General features: G+C 45.5%; 1 protein-coding gene across 14 annotated transcripts in view; it reads right to left on the reverse strand.

Annotated features, from left to right (window-relative positions):
- Nucleotides 1-5609: 5609 nt before the first annotated feature.
- Nucleotides 5610-14053, reverse strand: part of CACNA1C (calcium voltage-gated channel subunit alpha1 C) — a 441725-nt gene continuing 433281 nt past the window's right edge. For 13 of the 14 annotated variants that reach the window (XM_040594360.1, XM_040594355.1, XM_040594352.1 and 10 more), the window contains 3 exons: nucleotides 12519-12622; nucleotides 9446-9769; nucleotides 5610-9177 (listed from right to left, as the gene is read on the reverse strand). In XM_040594360.1, the coding sequence (XP_040450294.1) occupies nucleotides 8881-9177; nucleotides 9446-9769; nucleotides 12519-12622 (725 nt within the window). In that variant the 3' untranslated portion in view covers nucleotides 5610-8880. The remainder of the gene's footprint in view (nucleotides 9178-9445; nucleotides 9770-12518; nucleotides 12623-14053) is intronic. The other variant, XM_040594359.1, reaches the window with a different exon arrangement.

Here is a 14053-nt window from a genome sequence, read left to right on the forward strand (position 1 = left end):
CCGCCCCCTGTGACCCCCGTTTCGCCCGGCAGGGCGCGGCCGCGAGGAGCGGGCGGGCCGCGCTGGTGGCGGCCGTGGCCTGCACCCGGGAAGGGCCCGGCCTCCCGCCCTGCCTCGGGCTGCCGTGAGCCCCGAGCGAGGCCTGCCGGGCGGTGCGGCCCCGCCGGAGGCAGCTCCTTGGGTGGGGGTAGGGGCCGGGGAGCCAGACCTGGTTTTACCCGGGGTTTGCCTTGTTGGTCACGAGCGGACGCAGCAGTCCCCGGGGCCTGCAAGCTCATCCTCCCTGGCGCAGGCCTCTAGCTCCGGGTGAATGCCGTGAGGTTTAAAAGCCAACAGCAGCAGCGGTCTGCAATTACCCAGTAAAAAGCGTTACAGGTGTATTGCTGTATTTTTCCTGTCGTGTGGCTATTCTAAATGCACCCAGTTCACAGGAGGCTGCGCAAACCTTTCATTCACTCCTGATGCTCACTGCGTTTTGGCTGTCTCACAAGTTTCACCTGGGGGTTTCACACCATTCTTCATACCACAGCACACCCAAACTGGCTTTCACCCGCTTTTTGCCATGGTTTTCACCTCATGGTTTTTCACACAAAGCCGTAGCCCGGCCCTGGGGAGCTCAGCCGGGTTTCCAGCTCAGTGAGCTTTTCAGCAAAGCTGGACCGTGTGCTGGGCTTTGACAGCCGTCAGCATGGCAGTTTCATAGGGTTCTGCGGCAGTAAACGTCTAACTGGGGGTTGGTTTGAGCTTGGAGATAATGAGGTTTCTGGTGACCCTTTCCGCCATTCCCACACCTCATGCTGATGACACCCACAGGTTTCAACCGCTTCCTGGGTTTTACCGTTTCGTGACACCACTGATTAATAGTAGCAGCAAAGCCTGCATGTCTGACATTTGCGTGCAAGTCAGGGAAAAAAAATAAACACATGAAGAAAAATATTCTTTTTTCTTTAGACATTATTTTTCTCAATCTTATACCAATGTACTTGGACTGAGTACACTATGATTTCTAGTGCTGTGGCAGGAAATACAGTGCTCAGCTGGCTTTGCAGCATAATCGCTTGATAACCATGGTAGAACAAATTTGTTCAATCAAAAAGTAAATGCATGGTATGCTACTTACTATCGTCCCGTTATCTTCATGGCTTATATATATATATATACTAATTACACTATATTTAGGCTGCGGGCATTCATTTTTTGTTGCATACGCTTGGTAAAAAAGAATCCTGTGGAGAAAATGTTAAGTGTGTGGTTATGCATGAGTCACACTTTGGACATCATGACATGGCAGAATTTCTGTAGTGACAACAGTACAGAGAGTGCTTGGATTTCCTTAGTTACTGTTTAACAGGGCAGGGTGTGACTGTCCAAGACTGTTCTGCAACCCCTTCAACACGCGAGAGAGCCCACGAATGCGGTGGGACTGCTGGTGGGAAATAAGGGGCTGCGGGAAGCTGTCTTACTTTTCAGCCACTGCTGAGAGCAGGGAGCAATGTCAAAGGAGTTCTGATAACATTTACAATATTAAACAAATTGGACATTGTTTAGAAATTTATTAGCAATTTTAAAATAACATCATTCCTTAGATAAAAATGCAATCTTACAGGAATATACATTTGTCCCACACAGAGATGACCCTATAGCTCACTGGTGGGCCATTTGCTCTAACTTTCCTCTGTTGATTTTAAAACGTGCGAGAGGGCAAGACGGACTCTGGCACTGATGACAGGCTTACATGACGGTTACAAACTGTACAGCATTATTTACAAAAGCATTTCTGTGGGTTCATGAAAACTAGATATAAAATTGTGGAAGGAGGTAAAGAATTGAGATGGGAAAGGGCTTGGGTTGAGGTGCAAGGTAAGGCTGGGAGGGTGGGAAGAGAGTGTAGGGAAGAGTGGGAGAGGAGGCTTATATCTGGACTGATTTATACTTGAGAGAGGTCATTTTACAGCTCTGGGCAATTCAAATGAAGGCAAAACACTTATATTTATCAACATTTATAGCTGATGATCAGAGCAGGAAATGGTGCTCCAGGGCCTGAACTTAAGAGGTGCTGAGGAACCCCATCTTCCCTGAAGTCACTGGGAAACACAGGTATGCAGTACTTTGCTGGGCCAGACCTAAACCTTGCAGATGCAGGCCAGATACAGTATCCCCCAGACCTTAAACAGATTTGATCCTGCAGTGCTCAGTCTTTGGTGCTGACGTGAATTCAGACTGAGGGAGAGATTGGCTCCTAAATTACACTTTCAGTCCTGAAACCAGACTAGATTCCAACCACTTCTTGCTAGAATTCACCCAAAGCGACTTAACCCTTGCTCTACCAAGCGGCAATGGTTTGGAGGGAGGTTTCATCATTCAGAATTGTTTTTTAAGGCAGTTTTAAAAAGTATCTCCCCCTTTTTTTTGTGTGTGATGCAGCAATGTTTGTCAAAGAGATATTTACAATCTCTCTCCTCCTCTGAAATCTTCCCACATTTAAACTGTCAAGACTGAATAAGCCTGAAACAATCACTTCTATGAGCAATCATAAAGTTGATGATGTTTAGATAGTATTGGCTGCCAGTCTACCTAGGTGCTTGAAATGGGAGCAGACTGGCTTAGGATGCTTGAAATATTAAAAGCATTGCAGCCTGTTTGGGAAAGAGCTTGCATTTTGCCTGGCTGGGCAAAATGCAAAGCGCAACAGAAAAACTTGGGTATTTCATTGTCCAAATGATGAGGCTCATGAATGGTGTCTGAGTTTGCGGATCTGTCTTGAATAGGAAAATGCTTTGGAAAAGGGCTCTTCAAATGCCGGCAGAAAAATCTGTTGTCAGGCGAGCAGAGTGATGCCAGCTCTCGCCTGGGCTTGCTCCCGCTCTGCTGGGCCTGGGATGCAGCCACTAACCCTGGCCTAGTGTAAGGGCTGGGCAGAGTGCCATGGACTTCAGGCTGTAGGTAGGAGTGGAGGCTGTCTGCCTGGTGTGGGGTAGAAAAACAACAGCATGGGAGTGTGGAGGCAAGCTCCTGATCGTGCCTAACTAAGCCCTTGGTAATGCTAATGAAGACTCCCTTATTACATCAGTCATTGGTGCTGCTCCTCTCAATTAGCCCTTTAGAAAGGGACTTGATTAAGTTGCCTAATGGTCTCCTGCCACCTGAGATCTCTGCCATGCAAGTGGGGCTGGTAGCTGTGACACTAGCTCTGGGGAAGAGTTGTGCCTTTCTGGACCAGCTGCTGCAGGCTGGGCAGAGTACTGTAGCGTATCTCAAGAGCCAGTAGATGCCCACATTTAGGCAACTGAGTCAAGCCCTGTGTCCCTAAAGAAGGCCTGCTTTTTATGCTCAAGTGTTAACAGTTGCATTGAGTCCTCTGTAAGGGGCGGGGGAAGAATGGAGGATTTAACCAGAACACTAAAGTTCATGTCAGAAGAGGTTTTTTTCCCATTCCAGTGTGATGCTACTGACTTTTCTTAAAGCAATTGGAGCCCAGACTGTCTTCGGTATAGGACATATCTCTCAGCTGTGCTTCTGCCCTTGCCCGCTCTATCTCAGGGTACTGTAGAAGCAAGGCCATAGTGGTTTCAGCTGTCCAGAAACAAAGCAGCAACAGAGAGCAAAGCTCCATGGACTGAGATCCCATTGGAAGCCTTCTGGATCCCTGGGCTTGCTAACCCAGAATCAGACTTCAAAAATTTTGCAGCATCCAAAAGAAATAAAAAAACCCCCAAACCTGTGCAGCCATTGACATTTATATTTCTTGGACTTCTTTGGAGAAGAAAACAATTGAAGGGAAGATATAATCACATTTTTCTGGACCCAGTTCTGTTTTCCACATTCTTTGCATCAATACAACCTCATTGGCCTCTAGTGTCCTCCAGCCTCATGTTAGCAAGATGGGAACTGGGGCCTAGAATATTATATGCACTACAGTTTTCATTATGGTAACAGATAAAATCTCACTGCTACCAGAAGCCCCTGACTGGATTCTACTTATTTTACCAACTTTATTGCGCTCCAAATTCCCCATTCAGTGTTCCTTTCCCCAACCCTGCCCCTGCCATGGGGACCATCACAACGGGACCGTGCATATATCTTAGGATACTCAGTTCTGTCTCAGTAGGGCTGCTTCACTTCAGCTCACTGGACCAATGGGTTGGGGTTTCTTATCTACACGTATGAAGCAAGGCCTCCAACTTCATCTATGACACAGGTGAACAACCCCATGGGCTTGCAGTGCTGTCACCTCGTATGATTGTGTCTGTGTGCAAACGCGCATACATTTCATACAGCAATCTGAAACTATCAGGCAGAAAAGACACAGGAGCCTGGCTGAGACCCATACAACTTATATTGGCGTCAGTCTAAAGAAAGCAATGATACATTGCTTTGGAAATTATCAAGAAATGTAAAAAATGCATTTGCCCTTTTTTTGTTGTTGTTGTCATCATTGTCGTAGTCATCAGGGGCAGGGTTCTGAGTCAGAAAACAAAGCAGAAATAGATGCGATTCTGTACATGGTGCCTCTCTGGCTGTCCCTCCACGCTGGGGTGTGGTGGGCAGGGTAATAAAACAGGCGGGACCCCTGCAGTAGCAGCAACATCTACACCATCATCGTTCACATGTCCAGCTGAAGAGGCAGATGATGCAGTAAAGGTCTGTGGATAACGAAACTCCAGCTCTGGATTGTGAGTTCCACTTTCTTCCCTGTCACATCAGCCACACAGAAATAAGGAAGAAAAAAAGAAATGCACCCGGTGTGGCTGGCCCAGTACTGCCTGGAATAATGAGCAGGAGTGATACAGGGAGGAGGTTTGTTGTTTTATAAGAAACGTCTTTAGTCTGCAGCGTACTTTTGCAAGTCAGAGATGCTCAGTGGCAAACAGCAGATCATTTCCCCCATTCTTTCCATTCCTTCCATGCCATTCCTCAGCCATTGGTTCCTTCAAAGCTTCCATCCACAGCACAGTGATTGTACCCACCATCCACTCCCATACACAGGGAAAGAAGGACAATCCAGGAACTAAACCTGCCCCTGCCTTCCTACCAACCCCCAGACACTACCTAACCTGAAGGAGGCAGTAGCTCTATGCTCAGACCTGTCACAATGTGCACAGTGGAAGTACCTCAAATGAAAAAGAAAAATTTGCCACCCTCCCCAGGAAGAGAAACTTGCACAGCTGGCACCAGCAATTATGAAATTTAACACCTGTCCTTCAAACTGCGAGTCATCTGCATTCTCTGCTAGCCACATGTTTGCCACTCTGCAGGACCTAAGGGGTCTTCCAGCAGAGAGTGTGGTTTCCCCTGGCCACTGTAGGCTCTGACCCGTGAGGGAGTCGCAGCTTTTGCTGGGAATGTGTGGGGCATAATTTTCCTTCCCATCAAGAAAAATCCTAAAAGATGATAAGGGCTGTTAAGCATCCAAAATGCCCATTGCCACCACTAATTTAGACCAGTATGTTGTTTCTCGGGAGCAGAGAACACCTCTGTCTCTCACTGGGAGGGCCACAGAGTCATAGAGTTGTTTAGGTTGGAAAAGACCTTTAAGAACATTAAGTCCAGCCATTAACCCAGGACTGCCAAGTCTACCACTATGCGGTGTCCCTAAGCACCACATCTACACATCTTTTAAATACCTTCAGGAATGGTGACTCAACCACTTCCCTGGGCAGCCTGTTCCAGTGCCTGACAACCCTTTTGGTGAATAATTTTTTCCTAATAACCAAACTAAACTGCCCCTGGTGCAAATGGACTTTCTAGCAGAAGAAAATGAGATAGGGAGCCCTTACACTGATTTCATTTTCAGAAGCAGTCAGGCACAGCATTATTTGTTTTCAAGTAGCTTTGGAGCACATCAGCACTAGCAGCAGAAAACTCTCAAAGGGAAACACACTTGTGTGCCCACCTCGATACAGGGACGAAGGATGGAAAGGATGAGGCTGACTGACATCAGCTGTTTAGTTTCTCCTGGGAAGTCTTGAATTGGAACTTCGATGCCAGATGGTTGTATAAATGGATTCTTATTTCTCTAGTTTAAAAGCATTTGGGTTTTGTCAATGTATCTTGAGCTGCTACTGGCCAGTTGAAAATGACACTGAAAAAGTGCACTGCCAAAAATACCCTTTGCTATTTTTGCTTTGTGACCGAGAGAATCAAGAAGAAAGCCAAAGGCATTACGAAAATAATGTAATCAACATATGCAATAAGTAATGTTCTCAGACATTTGCAGCAGCTCAAGATTTGAATGAAAGTTCAGCTCTGAGTCAGATCACACCTTCTAGCTCAGCACTGATCTGCAAGTTTGCGAACCATCTTGAGAAGGGAGAAAAATGAGCAGCAGTCTAAACAAAAATCAGCTGCACAAAACCTAACAATTTTTCAGCCTCTCATGGGTTAGGGCCAAGTATTGGTGTGAGGAAAGTCAAGAGAGGCTAGGACACAATGTGTTGTCAGATGTTTTGTGACTTAGAATCTGACCCATCCACTAAAGGGGGATGAGACTGTGCATAGGAATGCAAAAATGTCACTTAACATCTGCATCTTGACCAGACTGCAGCAATTCTCCTAAGCAACGATCCAGAGCTCTCTCCCTCACTTACCTTCTGCTTTCAGTCCAGACGAGAGTTAAATAACTTTGCCAGTGATTTAGACTCTTGCATTTGCTTATCCCAGGATCCTGCTATAATCGATCAGGGTTAGCTATTTAGTAAAAGAAATTTGAAAGCAGATTTTTTTCCCCGCTCCTTGAATTGCTGGTGCCAACTGAACACATAGGATGGATCTGCCAAATGGGCTTGGGGGGTCTTGCTACAAGTGGGACAAGACCTTTAGAGAAGCTGAGCAAAAGGAAAGAGAACAGAGTCTGAATAAAATGTCCCGGTCTCAGGAAGAAAGATTCTCTACCAATAAAGTCATCGTGCATGTTTAAAGGGAGCGAGGAAGAAGGAAAATGAACACAAGATATGCAAAATCAGTAACGTTCAACCTGTCAGTGGATTGCAGAATAGTTACTTACACCAGGTACACTTTTGTTCATTGTACAAATTAAAAAAGGAAAAAAAATAGTACCCCTTTCCCCAACCACACGTAGAAAAGCACTTAAAAGTTCAAAGGTAAAGCTTGGCACATTCCAAATACGAAATGATTCACTTGACATGCAGCAAATATACAAGAAGTGATTATTTTTTTTCTTTTTTTTTTTAAACAAACTTAATTCAATTCATTATCTTTGCTTGGCACAATTGCAATTCATTTTAAAAAAATATTTGAAAAATACTGAAACTGACCTGAATTCAAGTATAACGGTTTCTTCAACAGAAACATTATCAATGCAATAAAACATCACACGGAATATATCGAAGCGTAACTCCTTCTGTTTTTTTTTTTTTGTTGTTGTTGTTTCCCCCCACCCCCGCAATTTTTTTCTATACAGTTTTAATGCCAACACAACTTACAATTGTATTTTTAAATTAATATTATTGCATTGTTTTTGCATATCTTGTGGAACAGAAAATGCAAAGTTACTGATTCCCCTTTCAAAAGCAGAGACAGTGGTTTGTTTTTGCATTCAAATGGCCCCAGATACAGATCTCCTGCAGCTCAAACCAGGATGTGGAGAACTGCATGCACTTACACTCACACGCGCGCGCACGCACACTCGCTCGGTATTGCTCCCACACTCACAGATACACTTAGCACTAAAAAGAACCCAAATCAATCACTCAAATGTGCAAGACTATATCGAGTGCATTGCCTACTATCTTTAAATTATAAAACAACAACAAAAAAAGGAGGTTTCAATTACTAGGAAATAAAATTACAAATTCTTGGTGTACATAATGGTAAAACTCGTCTATCATTATACTTCTACCAAATTTCAATGGAGAAAAAAACCCAGTTTAAATAATACAACATGATCAAACCAATTTAACATTTGCAAAGGTGAAAATAAACCAAACCAAAAAGGTAGGTGATTACAAAACGTTGTAAACACTCCCTTCTCCCTCCAAAAAAATAATAATAAAACAGTCAAAATAAAAACTGCAACATGCTTTCAAGAAAATACCAAACTGCAAAACAAGGAGAGATCTACACAAGCCCACCACCACCTCAGCAAGTGCGGGGCAGGCTGGCCTAGCCCCGCCGCAGAGCCTGCTCCCCGCTCTCCTACTGGCTGGCACGGCTGTCTGTCTGAGCTCTGATTGGTCGGCAGGAGGCTGCCTGAGCTCAGATTGGCTGGCAAGTGACTGCTCGAGCTCCGATTGGTTGGCAGGAGTGGCTGCCTGAGTGTGGATTGGTTGGCAGAGACCGCTGCCTGGGAGTCTTGGCAGGGTTGGGCAGCGCTGCCACCTGCCCCTTGGGCGCCCACGGGCTTCTTCTGCTTCCTCCTCCCCTGCGCGGTACGGGAATCCACAGCAGAAGTCCTCCTCTCCTTCCGAATCAAAGGGCCTTGGCTTTATGGAGACGGTGAGGCTCATACAGAATATGTGCAAAATGATTTTTACAAGCAAAGTTGAAAGACACCCGTTTGACGCAGGGTCCTTTTGGCTAGGGCCATCCACAGGAAGCTGAGGTTCCCCTTCGCGCTTGGGAGGCAGTCCTCGTTCCTTGTGCAGGGACTGAAAAAAAGAGGGAGCTGGCTCTCCTCCTCTTCCTCTTCCTCCTCCTGCTCCTCATCCTCCTCACTCTTCCTTCATGGACACGTGCTGGGGTTATATCCACTCCTGAAAAGCTTTCTTACACCACCCAACTCTGCGACTCGTCCCAACAGAAATGAATGAAGAACGCTGTTCCGGTTACTCCAGGTCACGAGAACAGTGAGGCACTTCTGAAACAAACCCATTAGGAACATTGAAACAAATAAAAAACCAGCATCGCTTCCAGCCCTGGCAACTACAGGCTGCTGATATAAATCCTGCTGTCCTTGAGCTCCTCCTGACTTATTCTACAATCCGGGTTCTGCACCTCTTCCTCTTCCTCTCCTGCACTGTCCTGCCCTGGGTCCCTGCAGTTAACAAAAGGCAAGAGGTTGCCATTGGGGCTCTGCTTGCTGTTACCATTGAGAATGTTGTCTGCTGCATTTTCCATCTCTTCTATCGTCATGTCACAGGCGTCTGCAAGCTCCTGGGTTGTGACCTCAATGAACTTTGGATCTTGAGCAAACTGCATCAGTCCTTCCGAAATCAAGACCTTCAAAAGCAGGTAGGGGACCAGAGACAAAGACACACGTTAGTACACTGCAACATCAACCCTGTTGCACCCCTAACACAACCCTCTTTACTGCTGTATTTTCCCCAGTGGTCATCTTCCTATTCACACTGCTAACCCCTGCTTCGAGACGGGCTCTCCTACCCTTGGCATTGCAGGCAGCAATATATGTGTTGCCCTGCTCTTCCCAGGGATGCATTTCTAGTTGGCCTTGACACTGCCCGTGTCCTTCGCGACTCTGCAGTCTTACCGCTTCGACCAGGCTCCCAGCGCTGCCGTGAAACTGCCTGCTGCTCCCTCCAGTCTGGCTGGGGACGGTGAGGGAGACCGGCCTGGCTCTCCTGGGGCTGCTGCAGCCGGTGTTGTCAGGGTACCGAGAGCTGCAGTGTACTGACGGGAAGCTGCTGTTGAGCTTCTCGCTGGACTCTGCCCTGTCGAGGCGCAGAGTCGGGATGGTCTGTTGCGGCCAGCCACGGCTGCAGGGTGTAGCAGGGGGTGTAGCACACAGCCGAGAGAACATGGTGGGGGAATGGCTTCGCTGGAGTAGGGGACTCAGGCCGGCCACTGCTAATGCCTGTGGACAAAGGAACAAGATGAGTGAGAGCTTGCTCTTAGCAGCAGGGCTGGAACAAGGAGGTTCTGGAGAAACTATCCGAGAAAGACTTGGAGGGTCTCGAGGCTTGTGGAAACAGCTGCCATCTCCTGGAACGGTTTGGGCATTTGCTGTAAACTCATTTGGCAAGCTTTCCTTTGAGTGGTGTATCCTGCGCTAGCCAGAGCCAAGCACCAGACTGAAAACATCCATGATTGCAGTTCTTCAGCCTTAGAGCCGCTGCACTGACGGGAGGGATGTGGCCCCGCTCCCCACAGCCTTGCCAGAAACACCACCTCTCCTCCAATGGGTGAGAAATCAATGCATTTTCCCACCACTGCCACCACTCACACCACTAGCTTTTACTGCCAATTGCTGTGTTTTGTGTGTCTACTGTGGAACCTGAGTGGATACCACATGTGAATTTTAGATGTGTCTGCAGTTGGCAACAACTATAAATCCACCACTGGATTTTAAGGTGTCTGCTGTTGGTGGAGAATGATGATTATGCTTCGAGCCATCCAGTCCTTCCTGTAATCATATACGCAATGTCTGAGTCATCCAGCCTCCTTTTACTACACATTTCTCAAGAAGCCCCTCGTTGCACAGGGCTGATCTGATGCCTTATTCATGGAGACTGCTGCCTTGTTCCATAAGCAGAGTCTGCTGTCAGAGTCATAAGCTCATCTCACAGAGCTCACTGTTGCCTAGTATGAGCAAAGAAATAAATGCATAGAAAATACAAAAGCATGTGGACTGTGTTACAGAGAATCCTCTTGTTTGAGCTGGGGTTAATCTCACCCAGCTTCAGCTATTGAAGGCTCTATGTTTAGTCTAAGCTAGCTAAGACACCAGCAAGCCTCCTGCCTCTTTTCAATACCTGCCTGAAAATGCTATCTGGAGGACGAGACTCAGACAAGGCTTACGCTAGCCCTTTGGAGATGCTCTTTCCCTCTGTGGACCACAGTGGGACCAAACCAACTGATTTAAACTAGAGAGCTAACTTTAAGATATCTAAAGTTAAGTGAAACTCAGTCCATCCACCACAGAAAACCTTAGGAACTGACAACCATGCTGTGGTGATGATTTCAGTGACAGATGAACAAAAGAATTATTAGTCTTCTACAAGGTTCACCAAGATTTTCTTAGGAATTACGTGTCAGACTCCTATCAATTTTCAGTGAGGAAGAAAGCCCTCAAAAATTCTTCTGTACAAGTCATGCCCTGCAGGCCATGGTGGCCTCAGCACATCTCTTAAGCTGCCAGGACTTCAAGGACAGCCCTAGATTTGTCAGGCAGGACAACTGAACCAGTTTTGCAGCTTGTTGGCAGAAACATATACAAGATGTTATATCTAAAATGTAAGGTTGTGAGGAAGTTGAAAGAAGCTCTTAGGGATTGCTTTGAGCTTCAGCTGCATGTATTTGCATATTGTGATATATGAGTATTTCATAGGAATACCCCTCCCAGCATTCACAAGCAGCAGAATCCATTGTGCCTAGCAGAGGTAACCTTTCCACTTTATGTTCTTGTTTTAAGCACTGTTGTAAGCTAACATTTTTGTGAACATATGAACACTGCTGTGTGTTGTCAGCTGGAGGCCAGATGCCTATTTCAGGGTAACCCTTCAGTCTGGCTGAGTGACGATGGGGTTGGTAGAGTCTCATCCCTCTAGGTTTGGAGCTGCATGGTGGGATGGGGAAGGGTAAAGTAGCTCTGGGTGGGCTGAGAAGGTGGGAGGCATGTGTCCCCTCTGCCTGGCCTACTGTGGGAGGGCAGGAAGTTTCAAGAGGGCTGTTGCTGTGGGGAAGGTGGGAAGGTGTTTCCTGCCCACTCTCACCCTAGCCCAACACATTTGCTGGTTACCCCTGCCGCAGCTGTTGACTCTCTGCAGACCACTGCTTTCTAGAGCTTGATCCTTAAAGCGTAACTGGCTAGGAGTGGAGGTGAAAAAGCCAGGGAGCCTCAAGGATGCTCATCTCTCACTCCTCTGCTCTTACTTCTGACTCCTCCCATGCAGCATTTTCTGCCCCTGTGGCAGCTTAAGGAGGTGGGAAAGCCATTCTGCCCTGCCCCGGGGGACTGCACAGAGCAGGACACTCCACTTGCAAGGCTGGGACTACCATCTGCGCCTGTTTCTTTTATGGTGACAAAACACAGCATCATCAAACGAAAAAGACAGAAATCTACTTTGGACTATGACAGCTGGCTAATCATCTAGGTACGTGGCTAAGCATACATTTGCTAGGCTGCTGAATGCAGTTACAAAGGACTTAAGAAGGTGATTAATGACATGTAATCAGTTTATGTTTTAAAATGATTAATTACAGTTACTGGTTACCTTTGATTAATATGAGAGTAGACCCTGCACGTTTTATTCATATGCATACTAGCATCAAAACCAGTGTAATTGCACTGCAGCATGCAGTTTGGATAGTTATTTTCATCTTTTAGCTAGTTTCTTAATTTACTCTTTCATGGACATCAGAAAGTGATAACTCTGCTGACTCCAAAGGACATGTTCCTGTAGCATTTTTCTAGGAATGATAAAAATCCTGAAAGGAGGAATGACCACGATGGCCAACAGGATTTCTAAAAATTGGACCTTTGATATAGGTGAGAAACTATCCCAAATGGTTTTTAAAAAGTTGGTTGGGATACAGTGGGGGGGCACTGGAGATGGTAGGGTCTCAGTTACATTGCTGGGCCCTTTGTGGTTATTAATGCTTACCTGATGATGTACCAGATGCAAAGGCAGAACTGTCTTCTGCGAGACATCTACGCCCTGGTTTTTCTGTCTTTTCAGACACTCTAAGTGAAAAGATGCTCTTCGACCTGAAATGGCAATTAGACACAACTATGCTCATCACTCATAATACACTACAGGTAATCTGTTTTCAATTTCTTTTAGTGCAGTCCAATTAGAGATACAGCAAAGACACCCACATTTTAGGCTTTGTCCACTTTCCCTTAACACCTTGCCCTTTCCAAAGCATCTGTATTTACAAAAAGCAGTCAAGCATCATGAACCAACCAGCACTACCTTCCAAGCAAGCTGCCAGATAAAATTCTGGACGATTATTTTTATTTTTCCTCTTTTAAAACACTGTCCTAGTAGATACTATGCAACTGATTTCACTCCTAAGCAGTGGAAGTTTTGTTAGACACCTCTGTTTCAGGTAAAGTCCTCAGCAGGACTGATGATTGCAGCTGAGATTCTGGTGCTGTGCCTGGCTGTATGCAATGTGCAAGAGGGGACGTCAGGCTGCTCAGGTGACATCAGCCTCCTGATTGCATGTGATCTGTGTCCCTTAGCTGCCAGACATACCACAGTTTATGAGGCTGTGTCTATAGCAAGGTCAAGTGGAAGTGAATTAATCAATGGTTGAATAATTCACTGCTGAATGGAAGGCTGCTTATATAAACATGTAGCATTTTCAAAACTTCGAAAGAAGGGAAGAGAAAAAAGCAAAAGCCGGGGTGGGGGCAGGGGATGGGGGGGGAAGGCTTGAGGGGGAATTATGAATTATTGAAACAGTTGCATTGTATACTTGCTATAAAATTAAACTTTACTTCTATCAATATAAGAAAGTCTATGCAGGAATTTAAAATTACTGCAAAGTATGTTTATGAACCAGTGCAGAGGCTTTACTTGCAAAGAATGGCAAATAAATGCAGTATTAAAGATAGAGCTGCATGGCACACTAAAATATTTCATGGACTTTGTGATCCCATTGACATTTTTCTAAAGAGGAAAGGAAAATTAGAATTCTGAAAAGAGTAAGTATCTAAAATATTGATTTATTGAGAAAAGGCCCTCTCAGGGATTGGAGAAAACAAGTGTTATAACCCAGAGAATGCGTGCTACAATGCAGATAAAAAGTATTCCCTCTTTTAGAGAAAAAAACCCAGTAAAACGAGTATGAATCACTGTATAAATATTCACAAGAATGTAGGTAATGAAGCATTGTATCAAGGACTGACTGCAAATTTTGCCTTACAGATAGATATAGGAATTGTCACTGCCTAATATTTTAAGTTTTGAAATTAAGTAAATGCTTTAAAATGCTCAGTTGTACAAGCATCCTGAAGGTTCTGAGTGAAGACTCAGTAGCTTCACTTTAAACATTACACTACCTAGTCTGTCACTTTCATTTTGTAGGAATATTGTTTATATACAGGATTCTTTTGGTTGCTCTCCCTCTCCCAAATGTCCTTTTTCTCCATACCAGTAATCAGGAAAAAGGTTGAAAAATGTTCTACGTA

This window comes from Falco naumanni, chromosome 5, assembly GCF_017639655.2.
Source record: "Falco naumanni isolate bFalNau1 chromosome 5, bFalNau1.pat, whole genome shotgun sequence".
Lineage (NCBI taxonomy): Eukaryota > Metazoa > Chordata > Aves > Falconiformes > Falconidae > Falco > Falco naumanni.